At 43.0% G+C, this 19,926-nt stretch overlaps 2 protein-coding genes across 2 annotated transcripts; one reads left to right on the forward strand and one right to left on the reverse strand.

The window, feature by feature from the left end:
- Positions 1–3,138: 3,138 nt before the first annotated feature.
- LOC129822986 (uncharacterized) lies at positions 3,139–6,180 on the reverse strand. Its single transcript, XM_055881622.1, has 2 exons — positions 6,090–6,180; positions 3,139–5,587 (listed from the first exon to the last, which is right to left on the reverse strand). Exon 2 carries the CDS (start codon positions 4,939–4,941, stop codon positions 3,997–3,999), a length of 945 nt encoding a protein of 314 aa, XP_055737597.1. The 5' UTR covers positions 4,942–5,587; positions 6,090–6,180; the 3' UTR covers positions 3,139–3,996.
- Positions 6,115–19,772, forward strand: cul1b (cullin 1b). The gene is made up of 22 exons (XM_055881618.1): positions 6,115–6,267; positions 10,275–10,605; positions 11,109–11,283; positions 11,498–11,665; positions 11,772–11,822; positions 12,026–12,116; positions 12,266–12,429; positions 12,535–12,697; positions 12,870–13,000; positions 13,086–13,193; positions 13,305–13,411; positions 13,491–13,539; positions 13,657–13,788; positions 13,963–14,080; positions 14,185–14,261; positions 16,420–16,538; positions 16,620–16,725; positions 16,861–16,908; positions 17,452–17,534; positions 17,641–17,746; positions 17,832–17,945; positions 18,213–19,772. Exons 2-22 carry the CDS (start codon positions 10,466–10,468, stop codon positions 18,291–18,293), a joined length of 2,331 nt encoding a protein of 776 aa, XP_055737593.1. The 5' UTR covers positions 6,115–6,267; positions 10,275–10,465; the 3' UTR covers positions 18,294–19,772.
- Positions 19,773–19,926: the final 154 nt, after the last annotated feature.

The following is a 19,926-nucleotide window of genomic DNA, read 5'->3' on the forward strand; positions in this document are numbered from 1 at the left end:
CAGGGTTCCATAGCCGCATCCATCAGCCCCTCACCTGACATTAACCTGCTCGTGGTAATATACTGTACAATCCCATAAAACTTAAAGATCCACCCTTCACACACCAAGTCCATGATACTCACCTGCTCACGGTAATGTACAACCCTCTCAGCTCTCTTAGGAAATAAAACAGGACTTCTGCAAAAAGCAAGTTCAAACTGAACCATTGAATATTCCACCTAAAGTGTAACTTTCAGGCCCTGCTAACCAAACAAGGGTGAGTCTTGGAAGTGAACTGTTGCCTCCAGAAGCCATTACAGAGAAAGGAATGTGACTATGAGAGAAAATGGCTTACAAATTGTTGCGCATATCTCCTGTCCATTGTGGCATGACATCTTCAAGAATCCAGTCCTACTTTATTGTGTAGCCACAGCTTCTGTAAATCCTGTCTGCAGGAACACTGGGGAGAGAAGGAAGAAAAGGAATGTCCTGAATGCAAGAGAAAATCTTCAACAGAGATTTTCCTTAACATGGCTCTGAAGGACATATGTGAGGCCTTCTTACAGGAGAGAGCTTCAACAAACTCCAAAAGTGCTATGCAGTCTGCACAGGGAGAAATCCAAGCTCTTCTGTCAGGAGGATAAACAGCCAATCTCTGTGAAATACCAGACCTCAATAAAACATGAACACTGGATCAGATCCATAGATGAGGCTTCACAGGTTTATAAGGTATAGGAAAACATTGATTAAATTCAATCAAATCAAATCAAGTTTATTTTATATAGCCCTTCGTACATCCGCTAATATCTCGAAGTGCTGTACAGAAACCCAGCCTAAAACCCCAAACAGCAAGCAATGCAGGTGTAGAAGCACGGTGGCTAGGAAAAACTCCCTAGAAAGGCCAAAACCTAGGAAGAAACCTAGAGAGGAACCAGGCTATGAGGGGTGGCCAGTCCTCTTCTGGCTGTGCCGGGTGGAGATTATAACAGAACATGGCCAAGATGTTCAAAATGTTCATAAATGACAAGCATGGTCAAATAATAATCAGGAATAAATGTCAGTTGGCTTTTCATAGCCGATCATTAAGAGTTGAAAAGAATAAACAATAAAGGTTATTGTTAAATAAATAATAATAATAATAAAAATAATAATCAGGAATAAATGTCAGTTGGCTTTTCATAGCCGATCATTAAGAGTTGAAAACAATAAACAATAAAGATTATTTGTATTTACTATTCATAAAACAAGCAAAACATGGATAGACGCTTTAAACATTTTTTTCCTGATGGTTGTCGGTCTGTAGGGCAACGAAATGTTTAAATTGTGCAAGGGCTTGTATATTTTCTATAGTCACTTTACAGACATTTACCAAGTTTCCCTGTCTGATGTCATACATGTTTGAGTTTAGCCACACCGATCACTTATCATTTGAATACAGTGCTCTGTTCTCTCTGTTAAGCTCCTGTGATTCTAGATACTGGCCACCCAGATATCATCCTGTCTGAGGATCTGACCAGTGTCAAAGTCAGTGAGACACAGCAGCTTCCTGACAACCCAGAGAGGTTTGATAGCTACAAATGGCTCCTGGGCTCTGAGGGCTTTCACTCAGGCACACACAGCTGGGACATTGAGGTTGGGGACAGTTATTGTCACTGGGTGTGATACAGGAGGGTGTCTGAACGAAGGGAGTAGTTAAGAGTGGGTACTGGTCATTGAAGCAGTTTGATGCAAAATACACAGCACACTTGCCACCAGGACCATCCATTGACCGTAGCACAGAAACCCCAGAGGATCAGAGTGCTCCTGAACTGGGACAAAGGAATGCTGTCCTTCTCTGACCCTGTTAACAACACACACATACACACATTCACACACACTTTCACTGAGAGAGTCTTTCCATTAATTGGTGATTACGGCAAACACCAGTGTCTAAGCATCTTGGCAGAGGAGGCCTTTTTAACAGTGGAATAGCCCTGCAATGATATTTACTCACAGCCAAATACAGCTGAGGTTAAACACTCCACAATGCTTCGGTATTTTTATTTTGAATTAGTCAGCAATGTTCAATAATTAAAAAAAAAAACTGCTCGTTGCACCACCATGTATTATTAGGCCTGTTCTTTGAGTGGTGGGTGACCAGTGGGGATCAGCCAGGATGGGGATGATGTGTGATGACTTTTTTAGTTTTTGTTAAAATCCTTGTGGAACTGTTTTGGATGAGCTGTAATCTGTTGTTTGCAAGTACAAGTAGGCCTACAACCACTGTGTTTACATAATCAATTCTGAAGAGAATATAACCAATTAAATTATTGTTTTATATGATTGTTGTAGAGAATATTGTTTTGTATAGACCAACAGATTGTTTTGTACAAGCCTACAGATAATTGTTTTGTATAAGCCTACAGATAATTGTTTTGTATAAGCCTACAGATAATTGTTTTGTATAAGCCTACAGATAATTGTTTTGTATAAACCTACAGATAATTGTTTTGTATAAGCCTACAGATAATTGTTTTGTATAAACCTACAGATAATTGTTTTGTATAGACATACAGATAATACTGATTTTAGTTTTGTTGCCTCTTACTTGAGGAATAATCTCAGAAACTCTCTAAAATGTGATGTTTTGGTGCCTCTAGGCTAGGGAAATTCAGATGGCTGATTGTTGGCCTTTTACTGACTGTTGTTTTTTATGATTGTGTTATGTATCACTCTGGTTTTCATAGTGTATTGATGTGTATATTTTGGAAATTACAGGGCTCTTGTGAAAAACCTTGTTCTCAGCATGATCAAAATAAAGGTTAAATAAAAGACTGTGGCTAAACAGCATTGAAACACAAGTTTCAACAATACAGAATGGGAAAGGAGGAAATAGGCTCTCTTCATATAATGAATTAAAATGGCTTTATTTGTACGGCATGTTCAACGGAAACAAAGTTTAAAAACTCCGATGTGTTTCGGCTGCATGGACGTCAGGGAGTACAAAGATATGATAATAGTCCTCTTTTAAACATATTTTTCCAATCAACCCTGATTTGAAGAGGGAGGGGTTACAGAATTCATTGGACAACACCTAGTAAGCAATACTATACATATTCAAAAGTGAAATACTGTAGTTATGTTATCAAAAATGCAACTCAAGGCTAGAAGCATCAGGACCCATAGAAAGGTAGTTCTAACCTTGAATATGACTGGGCAAAGTGCTAAGAATAGGAGAGACATCTATTTTATAGTACACTAGAACACAGCAAACATGGACCACAGCAGTCTAAACATAGCTGAGGACAATAGAGCAAAATGTCCACTAGATGACAGCAAATGGACCTATCACGACCCTACAGGAAAGGTGAGAAATCCATATCTTCATTTAAACCAGGGTACTTAGTGGCCTGTAGTTTGTAAATCCATATCTTAATTTAAACCAGGGTACTTAGCGGCCTGTAGTTTGTAAATCCATATCTTCATTTAAACCAGGCTTGGGCAAGTTGCTGTGGGGTGTGCAGGGCTGTTGACCAGGGTAGGGGTAGCCAGGTGGAAAGCATGGCCAGCTGTAGAAAAATGCTTATTGAAATTCTCAATTATCGTGGATTTATCGGTAGTGACAGTGTTTCCTAGCCTCAGTGCAGTGGGCAGCTGGGAGGAGGTGCTCTTATTCTCCATGGACTTTAGTGTCCCAGAACTTTTTGGAGATTGTGCTACAAGATGCAAATTTCTGTTTGAAAAAGCTAGCCTTTGCTTTCCTAACTGCCTGTGTATATTGGTTCCTAACTTCCCTGAAAAGTTGCATATCGCGGGAGCTATTCGATGCTAATGCAGTACGCCACAGGATGTTTTTGTGCTGATCAAGGGCAGTCAGGTCTGGAGTGAAACAAGGGCTATAGCTGTTCCTGGTTCTACATTTTTTGAATGGGGCATGCTTATTTAAGATGGTGAGGAAAGCATTTTTAAAGAATAACCAGGCATCCTCTACTGACAGAATGAGGTCAATATCCTTCCAGGATACCCGGGCCAGGTCGATTAGAAAGGCCTGCTCGCTGAAGTGTTTGAGGCAGTGCCACTGCCAATGAGGCAGTGATCACTGAGATCCTGGTTAAAGACAACAGAGGTGTATTTGGAGGGCAGGTTGATTAGGATATCTATGAGGGTGCCCGTGTTTACGGATTTGGGGTTGTATCTGGTAGGTTCATTGATAATTTGTGTGAGATTGAGGGCATCAAGCTTAGATTGTAGGATGGCCGGGGTGTAAAGCATGTCACAGTTTAGGTCACCTAACAGCACAAGCTCTGAAGATAGATGGGGAACAATCAATTCACATATGGTGTCCAGGGCACAGCTGGGGGCAGAGGGTGCTCTATAGCAAGCAGCAACGGTGAGAGACTTGTTTCTGGAAAGGTGGATTTTTAAAAGGAGAAGCTCAAATTGTTTGGGCACAGACCTGGATAGTAAGACAGAATTCTGCAGGCTATCTCTGCAGTAGATTGCAACTCCGCCCCCTTTGGCAGTTCTATCTTGTCGGAAAATGTTATAGTTAGGGATGGAAATTTCAGGGTTTTTGGTGGTCTTCCTAAGCCAGGATTCAGACACGGCTAGGACATCCGGGTTGGCAGAGTGTGCTAAAGCAGTTAATAAAACAAACTTAGGGAGGAGGCTTCTAATGTTAACATGCATGAAACCAAGGCTTTTACGGTTACAGAAGTCAACAAATGAGAGTGCCTGGGGAATGGGAGTGGAGCTAGGCACTGCAGGGCCTGGATTAACCTCTACATCACCAGAGGAACAGAGAAGGAGTAGGATAAGGGTACGACTAAAGGCTAGAAGAACTGGTTGTCTAGTACGTTCGGAACAGAGAGTAAAAGGAGCACGTTTCTGGGCACGGTAGAATAGATTCAAGGCATAATGCACAGACAAAGGTATGGTAGGATGTGAATACAGTGGAGGTAAACCTATGCATTGAGTGACCATGAGAGAGATATTGTTTCTGGAAACATCAGAGGAAGGAAATAATTGAGTAGATATATTTTATTGTCAGAAGAGGAGCTTACATTTACATTTTAGTAATTTAGGACACTCTTACCCAGAGCAACTTACAGTAGTGAGTGCATATATTTTCATACTGTTTTCGTACTGGTCCTCGGCGGGAATCCTACCCACAACCCTGGCATTGAAAGCGCCATGCTCTACCAACTGAGCTACACGAGACAGGCTCATTGTAATGGCTGGAATGGAATTAATGGAAGGGGGTCAAACATGTGGCTTCCATTAGTTTGATGTGTTGGACACTGTTCCATTTATTCCATTTAAGCCATTACAACGAGCCTGTCCTCCTACAGCCCCTCCCACTAGCCTCCTCTGATTATTGTATATCATTCTGAAGATAAACATGTAGCACAGTCCCCACTGGGGTCGTCCCCTGACCTCACAGTGGCACAGAAATCCCAGAGGATCAGGCGCAGTCATTCTCTGACCATGGCCTGTTAACAACAACACATCTTCAAACCGACTTTCATTGAGAGTCTTTACACATCTAAACAATGGAAGAATAAACACCCTAATGAGAATCTTACCAATGAAGACCTCTGTAGTGGAACAGCACAGTTGGAGCCTCTTTCTGTGACAGTGAAAAAGCACAGCTGGTTAAGTGGAGTGTTTAAAATTGTTAAATGCTGTATGTTTGGGGTGTTGAGTGGCTCTACAGTATTTACCATAATTGAGTTATGGTATATAAAGCATATTTGTTTACCATTTGATTTCCTGGCTTAGTTTATAAACTAACGTAATTGTAATAAATCCGGTTGTGTCAATTAAATAAAAGTAATGTCAAGTGAATCATTGGTTGGTTGTGTTTCTTCTTCAAACAAATATCCACAATTTAATTTATTTTATATTTGTCTGATACACATGTGTTTGGATTTGCCATTTTAGTTGTCACCAGTTACCACAGCCACAATGTAATAACCCCCCCCCCCTATTTCTACCAATTTAAACCTAACTACATTACTAACCTTATGCCTAACTCGAACATTACATTTAGACCAAAAATCGTATTTTTGTTTTTATACATTTTTACGATATAGACCATTTTGACGTTGACGCTGTGGTAACCCACTCACCGTGTCATCATCATCATTTCATTTCACTAGGAGATCTTAGCGCTGCTACATCATCTTGAGACAACTGCGAAACGAAGGAAATCCATCTCAGTCAAGAACCGAGTAAAGGAGGCACCGATAGCTAGATTCCTGAACCTGTATTTCTCTATTGCTGGGGCAAATAAACGGTTCAGAAATGGTAAGAATAGCTTATTATTCTATTGTCTAAGTGCCATGAAGCTTTTATTTGAGCTAATTAGTTAGCTATCCTCTAGCTAGCGAGGCAGCAGCTCGTTGTGGTTAGCCTCGCAAGCAGGAGATGTTTTGGCAAATAATCCTGACTCATTGAACAGGGTGCCATTTTAATTTTCATCGGAAATTATGGTTTTAACCTCATATTTAGTTAAGAAAATATTGTCTGGCTCGTCATAACCTTATCAAAATACTCAAACATGAATTAGACCGACGCCCGGCGACGGCTAGCTATCGGGTCCAACAATGGCAGCTACGCTGCTTAGAAAACTAACCTAGCTAGCTAACGGCTGTCGTTCTTTCGGCTAACTTAGCTGCGTCAGCTAACGTTAGATACGTTGGCTGCCTTGTTATCCTAACCTAGAAATTGTGATGTTGCTTTAGCTAGCCCATTAATGTGTTGGCTTCTATGTTGATTTAGCGAACAAGTAACTTATACCAACAATAACTAGCAAGCTTGAAAAAGTCACCGTGTTACCTTATGTGCTCAAATGTTTTGCCATTAAATAACGTTAGCGAGTTAACGATAACGTTAAGTTAGTTGGCTGGTCAACAACAACACTAACGTTAGTTGGCTGGCCAACAACACTCACTAGTCTGGCTAAATGCTGTTGGCAAACCAGTCTGTAATTTGGTCTGTATTTAGTTATGACAATAGATGAGCTCGAAGGCAAGCTGCTTTTGGGCCTCTAACATTGAATGTACATTGAGCAAATTAAAACTAACGTTATTTATTTAGCCAAAAAATACTCTGTCCAACCAAAGTACCCTCTTCGGACTCTGTCACTAAACTACACTCATTTGGTCTGAATATCACAACAAACAATTACTTCTGGTCTGTGAAGGCAGAGTGGTAAGCTGGGTGTAATGTAAGTGAGGGAAAGACTGTCAATGGAACAGTCGTCTTTCAGGTCATGTAGGCCTAGTTAGTGTTTGGTTTCAGTGGGACAGAAATCTGACCCTGCCTGCCTCACACTCACCATCCCAGTAATGGCTTCTCCCACCAATCACCCCATGATGGTTAGTAGGAGACAACCTCTTCCTACAGGCTCTGTGCTTCCCTGACTTCCTCTGAGGCAGGACTGCTCTACTCTTGTAGGAAATAGAGCAGCTTGACATCTCACTTTTTTTTACCTTTATTTAACTAGGCAAGTCAGTTAAGAACACATTCTTATTTACAGGGGCAGAACGACAGATGTTTGTCAGCTCTAGGATTCGATCCAGCAACCTTTCGGTCACTGGCCCAACGCTCTAACCACTAGGCTACCTGCCGCCCCGTTCTGTTCCTCTGAGTCAGTCAGCAAAGTGCCTGTTTGATACAGCCTAGGGAAACCTGGACGCTAGATGTGTGTGTAAGGCTGAACACCCCCTCCCCGCCTTTACCTTAGATGACCTGTGTCTGTTTAACATGTGAGAGGCGTGCTGAGAGCTGTGACTATAAAATCAATCCTGGTGTGCGTGCGCACTAGCCTTTCAAATGCTGAGCTGAGTGAGAATCAAAAGCTGCATACACTAATGAAATAGCCTGCCTTATTGCCCCAAAACACACCCTGCACTCCAAGCTAGAAAGCAATTAAATGGTTCCCAATACACTGTGATTTGACTACAAGATTGCATGTTCCCGAGGCATAGCTTTTGCGTTATCTGATACACAGTGTCTCTGTTCTGTGAATGAATCACTCTTTCACGGTTAGAGCATTGGGCCAGTAACCAAAAGTTTGCTGCTTCCAATACCCAAGCCAACAAGGTGAAAATGTGCCCGTGAGCAAGGCACTTGGCCCTAATTTGCTTCAGGGATGCCGTACTATTATGGCTGAACCTATAAAACAACTAATTTCACTGCACCTATCTGGTGTATGTGGCAATGAAACATTTATTCATAATTTTTTTTTGCTTGTGGCAGACTACACCTGAGCTTTACCCTTTTACATTTATTTTATTTTAAATGTGACATTTAGCAGACACTCTTGTCAAGAGCGATTTGCAGTAGTGAGTGCATACATTTTCATACTGGTCCCCCTGCGGGAGTCAAACCCACAACCCTGGCGTTGCAAGCGCCATGGTCTACCAACTCAGCCACACGGGACCTCTAGGCATTGGGTTTGTTAAATCTGTAGTCAATAAGGAAGTAGGTTAATCTTCTCTCGTTGAGAAGACCTGATTGGGTCGAAGGCTAGCGAGGTGGTTTAGCTCTGTGTTTCTGTTTATTACATTGTTGGTGTGTTTTAATGTATATGTAGGCTATTAGGTAGGGCCAGGAAGATATCGGTATCACAATCTTTTTTCCCATGGCAAAATGAAAACATGAAGCAGACCAAACTCTTTTGGTTCTTTAAAAACCTGCTGTATGTAAAATATTGTGTGCTATAATGCATGTGACTCTGGATGAAAACATAATGATGTTTGTTACCAACATTAGGGCTGTTTCCTATAGAAGTTAAATCTGCTTTGTTTTGTTTCCTTGTCATGATACTAACGAGTATCGCGATACTGGTATCATCCCGGGCCCTAGTAAGGTTCAGTGACTCTGGCCAGGACACAATGACTGAGGTAGCCTAATGAGATTTACCGGCTGCTTTCCCACGACCACAGCTCTCTCTCTCTTCCCTGGTTCATTGTGCCATTATGGTTTCTCACGGTTGTATTGTGTTGTTAATGTATAATTTCCTGCAGAAAGACCCAATTGGATTAGCTAGATATTAAAACATTAGCCTTACTGTTAGTGTAAGCAGTTGTAGGGTTGGTGAACCTTATTCGGATCACCATTAGCTGACGCCATTAGAAAGGTTACGTTACTGTTCTTGTCATGTGTTGACACGCTAGTCTAGCACAGATGTTAGTTACTATTAGCAATCAGCTCTGAGGGGTATACTACAATAACGGTTCAAGAGTTAGCCAGCTAACTTGTCTAAATGTTCTGAAACAACTTAGTATTTTATTTTTTTATAGATACGCTTGAAATGGGCATGGTCGCTGACTCAACAACCAAAAACACATATCTGAGTTTAGCTTTCTTAATAAACCAAAAAAGCAATAGGTATTTTGGTTGTTTATCAAAGTTAGCTGTCTAACTCATTGAACCTCCTTTGTAGTATACCCCTCTGGGGTCTTTCCTAGAAACAACACATGATGGGGTCATGAAATTTGCACTAGAGGAACATGATGACGTTGATGTGCCAGAGTTTCAGGTTTCACAACTAACTGTGAGGAAATCACTGTCATGGCCTCCATGTTCACAGCATGGACATCCTGTAAGTTACTCACTCACCCCCTTCTGTCTTTATTGAAGTTTTTAAAGGACTCCTGCCATCATGTGTACACACACAGATACTTACACACCGTAAACAAGTGATCACTGCTACTGTTGTGTCTAAATATAACATGGGAGAACTAGGCCTATCCACCAATCTAGTGCTGGTCATAAGCACAAACGCACACAAACTGCTTGTGAACGGTGTCAGGAAGTAAATAGTGTTCAGGTTGCAACACAAACAAACATCCTCAGCCTTGGGCCTAAATGACAGTAAATGACCAGAGATGGAGACAAGGCTGGCTGTCCTCTGCTATATATAGACCCTCTGCCTGGCTGTCAACAACAATGAGCCTCACTTCCCTTCTCTCTCTTCATATCTTTGTAAATTGGGGAGGGACCTTGTTGATGTTTCCATTTCCTGGTCTCCTGGCCAATCAGGGTTTATATTACATAGCGATGTATCTGACTGTAATCAATGTCTTTGGACTGTGGAGAGCTCCTCTCATGTTGAATATACTGCGGTTTCTGTCACAGTATTTGAGGCCAGTCTGCCTGCCAGAGGACTGGGAAGGAAGTAGCCTGGCCCTAAAGTGGACTAATCTGTCATTAGCTAGCTGTAATCACGTAGTTCATAGTTCAGCTGCTAGAAAGAACAGCAACCACTGTTAGTAACCACTGTTTTCTCTCTCTTATTCCTCCAGGTCTTGTGGTGAGGTGTTTCTGCATAAGGCTGTGAGGAGGAGCAACTGACAACAGAGCCAAACTTACTGACACGCACTCACCAGCCTCCCATGGACGGCACACTCTGAGACAGCACTTGAGAGGAGAGAAACAACAGGAGTGGGAGCAGAGGAGAGAAGAAGGAGCTGAGGAGAGCAGGAGGGACGTGACGATGTCGTCCAACAGGGGCCAGAACCCACATGGGCTGAAGCAGATCGGGCTGGACCAGATCTGGGACGACCTGAGGGCTGGCATCCACCAGGTGTACACACGGCAGAGCATGGCGAAGTCACGCTACATGGAGCTCTACACGTATCCCACACGCTAAGGGGGGGTGAAGGCCAGGGGAGGTGGTGGAATTTAAGGGGTTATTAAGTTGGTACGGCTGCTGTGATTTCCCTTTTGAAGGGAGTTTAAGGTTTATATGGCCTACTTCCCAAAGTGGAAGCTCACAGCAGTATGCAGTCTAACTTCGACTTGACTCAAGAAAAAAAATATGCGGGCAGTTGGTAGAGCATGGCGCTTGCAACGCCAGGGTTGTGGGTTCATTACCCACGGGGGGACCAGGATGAATATGTATAAACTTTCCAATTTGTAAGTCGCTCTGGATAAGAGCGTCTGCTAAATGACTTAAATGTAATGTAAATGTAATGTAAATATTGCAGTGTCATTATGGTGTTGTGTTCATGGGTGTGTCCTAGTGGTGCAATACTTACTGATGGGCTAGGTCACATCACATGTAGAGAGGTCAGAGTCCTGCTGCAATAGACCTGATACCACCATAGTGTTTCTGTCTTAACTCCCCTGCCTGTCAGCCATGTGTATAACTACTGTACCAGCGTGCACCAGTCCAGTCAAGGCCGGGGGTCTGCCGTCCCCAACAAGACCTCCAAGAAGAGCAGTACTCCTGGGGGGGCCCAGTTCGTAGGCCTGGAACTCTACAAGAGACTCAAGGAGTTCCTCAAGAACTACCTGACCAGTCTGCTCATGGTGAGTGGTACAGTGACATGGGGATTCCATCCTCTCCTGACCCGCTGGCACTTTGATGACCTTTCACAGATCTAATGTGTGGTTGGATACAAGGAAAATATGGTGCCAATTCCACCATCATTGTTTACTCTTTCTCTTGAACTGTACCTTATTTTGTTTGGTGACCAATGCATCTTCCATCTCCCCCTCTACTGTCTCTCTCTCTCTCTCCCAGGATGGTGAGGACCTGATGGATGAGTGTGTGTTGAAGTTCTACACACAGCAGTGGGAGGACTACCGGTTCTCCAGTAAGGTGCTGAATGGGATCTGTGCTTACCTCAACAGGCACTGGGTCAGACGTGAATGTGACGAGGGACGCAAGGGCATCTACGAGATCTACTCGGTGAGAGGAAGGAAGGGAGGGAGGGGGTGTCTTTGTGTGTGTCAATTTTCAACTGTAAAAGATGAGTGAATTATGACATTTATCCCTCATGCCCTCTCTTCTGTAGTTGGCGTTGGTAACGTGGAGGGAGTGTCTATTCAGACCCCTAAACAAACAGGTGGGTATGATGATGATGTCACATCTGACTGACACAACACACGCACGGTAAATAGAATCACCAACCACGTCAGTTCAGTGTGTTTCACTGTGTCGTTCTATGTGTAACTGGTGTAGCGATGGATAGAGCTGCCATCTTATTCTAAGACGGCGAACAACGTAATTCATACATTCATTGACTTTACACCACTCGCTCTCTCTCAGGTAACGAATGCGGTCCTGAAGCTGATCGAGAAGGAGAGGAATGGAGAGACCATCAACACCAGACTCATCAGTGGTGTGGTGCAGTCCTACGGTACAACACACCTCAAACCAATCCACTTCAAGTTTTCACTTAGACACGCGTTTATAAAATATCATCACATTCCAGCACATCACAGAATTTTCTCTTATAGAAGAATTCAGAGGTCTCAGACTTGACTGTATGTGTGTTGTCTCCTATAGTGGAGCTGGGGCTGAATGAGGAGGATGCGTTTGCTAAGGGTCCTACGCTGTCAGTGTATAAAGAATACTTTGAGTGCCAGTTCCTCACGGACACCGAACGCTTCTACACACGAGAGAGCACCGAGTTCCTCCAACAGAACCCTGTTACTGAGTATATGAAGAAGGTGAGGATGGAGGGGAACAAGAGGGTGGGGGTAGCAGCAGTGACGGGTGTAGGTGTAGCTCCATGAAAGCACCAGGAAGTTAACCTTGTGTTTCTGTGTGTGTAGGCCGAGGCCCGTCTGCTAGAGGAACAGCGGCGTGTGCAGGTGTACCTCCATGAGTCCACTCAGGATGAGCTGGCCAGGCGGTGTGAACAGGTGCTCATAGAGAAACACCTGGAGATCTTCCACACAGAGTTCCAGAATCTACTGGATGCTGACAAGAACCAAGGTAGGGAATGGTGTAGGGGGGGTTTTCAGCTGCTCAACCCAGGAAATGGAAAATACAATAGAGAATAAGTATAAGGAGTTATATATGCCTTGCTGTTATGAGTGCCTGTGTTTTTAGACAAAAGTTCTGTGTACTCAGTCTCTCATTCTCTTTCTCTTTTCCTCCCTCTCAGATCTAGGTCGGATGTATAACTTGGTGTCTCGTATAACGGATGGCCTGGGAGAGCTAAAGAAACTCCTAGAAACACACATCCACAACCAGGGCCTGGCCGCTATAGAGAAATGTGGGGAGGCCGCTCTCAACGTATGTGTACACACACACACACACACACACATACATACAAATATATATACAAATATATATATGTATGTGTGTTTGTCCCTCCTAGGACCCTAAGGTGTATGTCCAGACCACACTGAACGTCCATAAGAAGTACAACGCTCTGGTCATGTCTGCCTTCAACAACGACGCTGGCTTCGTAGCTGCTCTAGACAAGGTACACTCTAGCTTTTTAATAAACAACTTTTTTCTCCTTGAAAAAAATCGATGTAGTAAGGATTCCTATATAAATACCCAGAACTGACGTTGTAGCGCGTTCTCTCTCCAGGCGTGTGGTCGTTTCATCAACAACAACACGGTCACTAAGATGGCCCAGTCCTCCAGCAAATCACCTGAACTACTGGCTAGATACTGTGACTCTCTGCTCAAGAAGAGGTGGGTAATCTACTGTATGGCGCTGGGGCTATTGTCTGTCTCTGACGTAACTAAACATTCACTGTATTCTGTTCTCCAGTTCTAAGAACCCAGAAGAGGCAGAGTTGGAGGACACACTCAACCAAGTGGTGAGGACCTACTCTTTGTTCATAAACCTTTTGACTTTCTCTTCAGAACTAATTTGAGTTACCAACTGTCTCAACGTCCTATCTCAATAAACCTTTCATATGTTGCTCATCCCTCAGATGGTGGTGTTTAAGTACATAGAGGACAAGGATGTGTTCCAGAAGTTCTATGCTAAGATGCTGGCTAAACGCCTCGTCCACCAGAACAGTGCTAGCGACGACGCAGAAGCTAGCATGATCTCCAAACTCAAGGTCTGTACCTCATATATATATATATACATACATACATACACACACACACACACACACACACACACACACACACACACACACGCATTTATCCAATCTCACACAGGCCGATCACCCCAAGGAATGTAAAAGAAAATATGTAATTTTGAAAGTATTGTGACTTTCTCTCTCCCTTAGCAAGCGTGTGGCTTTGAGTACACATCTAAACTACAGAGGATGTTCCAGGACATCGGAGTCAGCAAAGACCTCAACGAACAGTTCAAGAAACACCTGACCAACTCTGAACCTCTCGACTGTAAGCACCTGTTGGTTTGTCTAATAAACCTAATACTTCTGTTTACTGGTATCTGTATTTGTTGTAAATGTGTTTCCAATGCTAAATAATGAGGTGTGTTACAGTGGACTTCAGTATCCAGGTGTTGAGTTCCGGGTCCTGGCCGTTCCAGCAATCATGCACCTTCGCTCTGCCCTCCGAGGTGAGACTCAACTCGATACCAATTCAACTTTGTAACGATACACACATCACTCCAACACAACTTAATACAACAAAAAATACACTCCCCAACACATTTATTTGTTTTATAAGGCGATAGTACAGAATGTCGCCTTTTATTCTGAGGATATTTCCATACATATCTGTTTTAGAAATGAAAGGACGTCATGTATCTAGTCCCACCATTTGAAGGTGACAAGTAAATTCAGCAAAAAAAGAAACGTCCTCTCACTGTCAACTGTTTATTTTCAGCTTAACATGTGTAAATATTTGTATGAACATAACAAGATTCAACAACTGAGACATAAACTGAACAAGTTACACAGACATGTGACTAACATAAATGGAATAATGTGTCCTTGAACAAAGGGGAGGTCAAAATCAAAAGTAACAGTCTGTATCTGGTGTGGCCACCAGCTGCATTAAATACTGCAGTGCATCTCCTCCTCATGGACTGCACCAAATTTGCCAGTTCTTGCTGTGAGATGTTACCCCACTCTTCCACCAAGGCACTTTCAAGTTCCCGTACATTTCTGGGGAGAATGGCCCTAGTCCTCACCCTTTGATCCAACAGGTCTCAGACGTGCTCAATGGGATTGAGATCCGGGTTCTTTGCTGGCCATGGCAGAACACTGATTCCTGTCTAGCAGGAAATCACGCACAGAACAAGCAGTATGGCTGGTGTCATTGTCATGTCAGGATGAGCTTGCAGGAAGGGTACCACGAGGGAGGAGGATGCCTTCCCTGTAACGCACAGCGTTGAGATTGCCTGCAATGACAACAAGCTCAGTCCGATGATGCTGTGACACACCGCCACAGACCGTTACGGACCCTCCACCTCCAAATTGATCCCGCTCCAAAGTACAGGCCTCGGTGTAACGCTCATTCCTTCGACGATAGATGCGAATCCGAACATCAACCCTGGTGAGACAAAACCGTGACTTGTCAGTAAAGAGCACTTTTTGCCAGTCCTGTCTTGTCCAGCGACGGTGGGTTTGTGGCCATAGGTGACGTTGTTGCCGGTGATGTTTGGTGAGGACCTGCCTTTACAACAGGCCAACAAACAGTTGTTGCCATCCTGTACCTGTCCCGCAGGTGTGATATTCGGATGTACCGATGTGCAGGTGTTGTTACACGTGGTCTGCCACTGCGAGGATGATCAGCTGTCCGTCCTGTCTCCCTGTTAGCGCTGTCTTAGGCGTCTCACAGTACAGACATTGCAACTTATTGCCCTGGCCACATCTGCCGTCCTCATGCCTCCTTGCAGTATGCCTAAGGCATGTTCACGCAGATGAGCAGGGACCCTGGGCATCTTTCTTTTGGTGTTTTTCAGAGTCAGTAGAAAGGCCTCTTTAGTGTCCTAAGTTTTCATAACTGTGACCTTAATTGGCTACCGTCTGTAAGCTGTTAGTGTCTTAATGATGGTTCCACAGGTGCATGTTTATTAATTGTTTATGGTTCATTGAACAAGCATGGGAAACGGTGTTTAAACCCTTTACAACGAAGATCTGTGAAGTTATTTGGATTTTTACGAATTATCTTTGAAAGTCAGGGTTCTGAAAAAGGGACGTTTCTTTTTTTGCTGAGTTTATTTGGACAAATTCACTTGTGTATTACATTTAGTCTAAAGTTTGGTATTTGCTCCCATATTCCTAGCACACAATCACTTTTATTGTAAATAGAATAGAATGTTTCTGAACACTTCTAAATTAATATGGACGCTACCATGGTTACGGATAATCATGAATTACTCTGAATAATGATGAGTGAGAAAGTTACAGATGCACAAAGATCATGTCCTCAAAACATGCTAACCTCTCACCATAACCAATAACAGGGGAGGTAAATGTTTTTGGGGGGTATGATATTTATGCCTCTAGCTTTCTCACTCCAAATGCTTATGACCCCTTCAAATGGATGAACTAGATGCATAAAGTGCTTTCATTTCAAAACGGTAAAACATATGTATAAAACAAAAATGTCCATAAATAAAATGTGACATTCTGTACCAGCACCTCATATAAAACACTTGATCTCGTATCCAATTGATAGAGTATATAGAAACCAATTAAAAGTTTTAGCTTCACTGACCAAATACGTAGGGGAGAGTAGACCTAATGCATCAACCTCTCGTCCTCCAGTTGGAGCGTAGCTACCAGCGGTTCACAGCATTCTACGGCAGCAGACACAGCGGTCGGAAACTCACCTGGCTCTACCACCTGTCTAAAGGAGAGCTGGTCACCAACTGCTTTAAAAACAGGTACAGAGTTGGTACAAGGTCACTTCTCACTAGAATCTGGAGATGTACGTCATCACAGATGTAATTCAATGTATGTTCCAGGTACACTCTGCAGGCCTCTACCTTCCAGATGGCAATCCTGCTGCAGTACAACACAGAGGACCTATACTCCGTACAACAACTCACTGACAGCACACAGATCAAAACCGTGAGTGATGCTGATACTGTGCTCTAAATAGATGTATTAAATGTAAATAAATGCTTTTAAATGACCCCTGATGAGATTAGCACATTTGTATTTCACTGGCTGTGAATATTGTTTTTACCATTTTGTTGTTTTTAGGACATTCTGGTTCAAGTGTTGCAGATCTTGTTGAAATCCAAATTGCTGGTAAGTGCAAGTCAAGTAGAATGTGTTGTATGATGATAGTCTGTTCACTAGAGGGCTCTGGACTCTGCAGCATAAAAGCCTACACACTGATGGAAAGTAGTGACTCAAATCAAATTTTATTGGTCACATACACATGGTTAGCAGATGTGAATGTGAGTGTACCGAAATGCTTGTGCTTCTAGTTCCGACAGTGCAGTAATATCTAACAAAATCACAACGACTACCTAATACACAAATGTAAGGGGATGGAATAAGAATATGTACATATAAATATATGGATGCGCGATGGCTGTGCGGCATAGGCAAGATGGTATAAAATACAGTATATACATACGAGATGAGTAATGTAGGATATGTAAACATTATTAAAGTGGCATAATTTAAAGTGACTAGTGATACCATTATTAAAGTGGCCAGTGATTTGAGTCTGTATGTTGGCAGCAGCCTCTCTGTTAGTGATGGCTGTTTAACAGTCTTGAGATGGAAGCTGTTTTTCAGTCTCGGTCCCAGCTTTGATGCACTGTAATGCGGTCTGTGTGTCAGGTCCTGGAGGATGAGAATGCTAACATAGACGAAGTGGAGTTCAAACCAGAAACCCTGATCAAACTCTTCCTGGGATACAAGAAGTAAGTCTGCTCTCTGTTTCTCCTTTTGTGTTGTCTGGTTCTTGTGCGTTTTCTGTCTAAGCATAGATTTAATCCTTAAAATAATGTTTGTTGTTCATGTCTCCAGTAAGAAGCTGCGTGTGAACATTAACGTTCCTATGAAGACTGAACAGAAACAGGAGCAGGAGACCACACACAAGAACATAGAGGAGGACCGCAAGCTCCTCATACAGGTGTGTTCCCGACTGCATGTTTGTTGAAACTACTGTACTGAATTTCTCTTTCAGTGTGGATCACTAAGTTTTATGAACTGTGTAGGCTGCCATAGTGAGGATAATGAAGATGAGGAAGGTTCTGAAACACCAGCAGCTCCTGGCTGAAGTCCTAAACCAGCTCTCGTCCCGCTTCAAACCCAGAGTCCCTGTCATTAAGGTAACACACACTCTTACCTGTCCCAGAGTCCCTGTCATTGAGGTAACACACACTCTTACCTGTCCCAGAGTCTCTGTCATTGAGGTAACACACACTCTTACCTGTCCCAGAGTCCCTGTCATTAAGGTAACACACACTGTCGCAATACATTCTCAAAGGACTCCCACACATTGCACCAACTGTAATATTTTTGTCTTAAAGTACATCTTTTTCACCCCCTTTCCCTCTGACCCCTTTTTCTCTGCTACCCTTGTCTCTCCTCTGTAGAAGTGTATAGACATCCTGATAGAGAAGGAGTATCTGGAGAGAGTGGATGGAGAGAAAGACACGTACAGCTACCTGGCTTAACCCGCCCCCTTCCCTCTCATTTTTGTCTTTTTTTTTATGTCCGAGTAATAAAGTGTGGTTCTTCTGACTGGCAGACGTGTGTGCTCAGTGGGACATACACATGGACACACTCTTGTTTTGATATGCAAATATGATCAGACCCACCCCAAACCCTCACCCCATGGCATAGTGTGAAGTCCAACCAGAGAGCTGTGTCCATAGTTACTGCATGCAACTGCCTCCCTGCTAGCCTGGTCTCAGATTGATATCCTACGAAGCAAGTTTGAGGAGTTAGCGAGCTAACTTTGGTCAACTGAGTTCAACTCAGGATAAGCGGTCATACGAAAGTGGCTCACGTTTTTAGCCAGGTACATTTATATTGCAATGAATCCTTCAGAACTATCCTGCTCTGATGCAGGCTAACTCTACTTACCTTGAATGAAATGACTGGGCCTTAAGGACCAATGAAATCAGATTCCCTCTTCAACCCCTTCATTTCAGGAAGATGACTGATTTTTGATGAATCAAATGTGTTATGTTAAAATCACATTACATATTTTAGTAATGTCAGAATGCCTTTTAAACTTAACGCCATGTAACTTTTGTATGACTTAATACAAAAAAGTGTGTATATAAGAGGGGGGGGTGCTTGTACATTGATAAGCACACCAAAGCAGGCATTAATAAAATAAAGACAGCCCTTCTAAAAGCATTTCACACAGCAGTCTGCTGAATTTGCAAGATGCATTTTGATTTTGGCACAAATTAAAATGTTAAACTGAGTTGCCCATGGATTGATTTTTGTCTCATGAGTTTGCCATGCGACATGCACGCGCAGTTACAATCCTGCTAGAGTTAGCTGCAGACAAGACATTTTGACCGTTGTAGTGTACGGATGAAGCCTGAGCTGGTTTGTGAAGCTGGTTAGTTTTAGAAAACCCAGAGTAGATCTAGCTTGCTTCGTAGGATACTCGGGTGTTGTAGCAGCTAACTATCGTTATCATCCCAGACAAACATAACACACACTAGGAGGAGTTGGCTGAAGCACACAGAACTGGACCAGTACGCTACCTCCATGTAGCCAGAGGAGTAGAGATGACTGGTTTTACCACCGGTCCGGACGAAGGAAATAAATTGTCTGGATTAAATGGAGACGCCCCTGCAATTTAAATCTGAGTCGGAGGGCTCTATTCAATCTGTATCGCTGAAGTTCAGCGGAGACTGCATTCACGGTAAACGCTACATATTGCCTCAGAAACGACCTTTTAATTCCTATCGCGTAGAGCACTGAATCAGCACTGCTGAAGTGTTGGATCCACTGAACTGGTGCCCCATCCCTAGCCTCTTCCCCCACTGGGTCTTGTAAAATCCCTGGTATGGGGTTAGGGTTTCATAGGGGATTGGACCTGTAACCCCTGTATCATTACTGCAATGAGGAAACCATTTGTATAGTGTGGTTCATTTTACAAATGTGTGCTAAATAAAGTCAAGGTTTCTCTAGTGGTCTTGTCACTGGCTGGGTTGTTACTTGCACCAAGATGTGGTGTGAATTTTCATTATAAACTGGGTGGTTTGAGCTCTGAATGCTGATTGGTTGGCAGCATAATACCACGGGTAGGACAATACATTTATTTTTACTCTAATTACGTTAGTA

Source organism: Salvelinus fontinalis, chromosome 25, assembly GCF_029448725.1.
Source record: "Salvelinus fontinalis isolate EN_2023a chromosome 25, ASM2944872v1, whole genome shotgun sequence".
NCBI classification, from domain to species: Eukaryota; Metazoa; Chordata; class Actinopteri; order Salmoniformes; family Salmonidae; genus Salvelinus; species Salvelinus fontinalis.

Coding starts and splice junctions, on each gene's coding strand:
- LOC129822986 (XM_055881622.1), bottom strand. CDS start 4,941: ATGGTCACTCAATGCATAGGTTTACCTCCACTGTATTCACATCCTACC.
- cul1b (XM_055881618.1), top strand. CDS start 10,466: ATGTCGTCCAACAGGGGCCAGAACCCACATGGGCTGAAGCAGATCGGG. Junction 12,117..12,265: donor TGGTGTGGTGCAGTCCTACG/GTACAACACACC, acceptor TGTCTCCTATAG/TGGAGCTGGGGCTGAATGAG. Junction 16,909..17,451: donor TGTTGAAATCCAAATTGCTG/GTAAGTGCAAGT, acceptor TCTGTGTGTCAG/GTCCTGGAGGATGAGAATGC.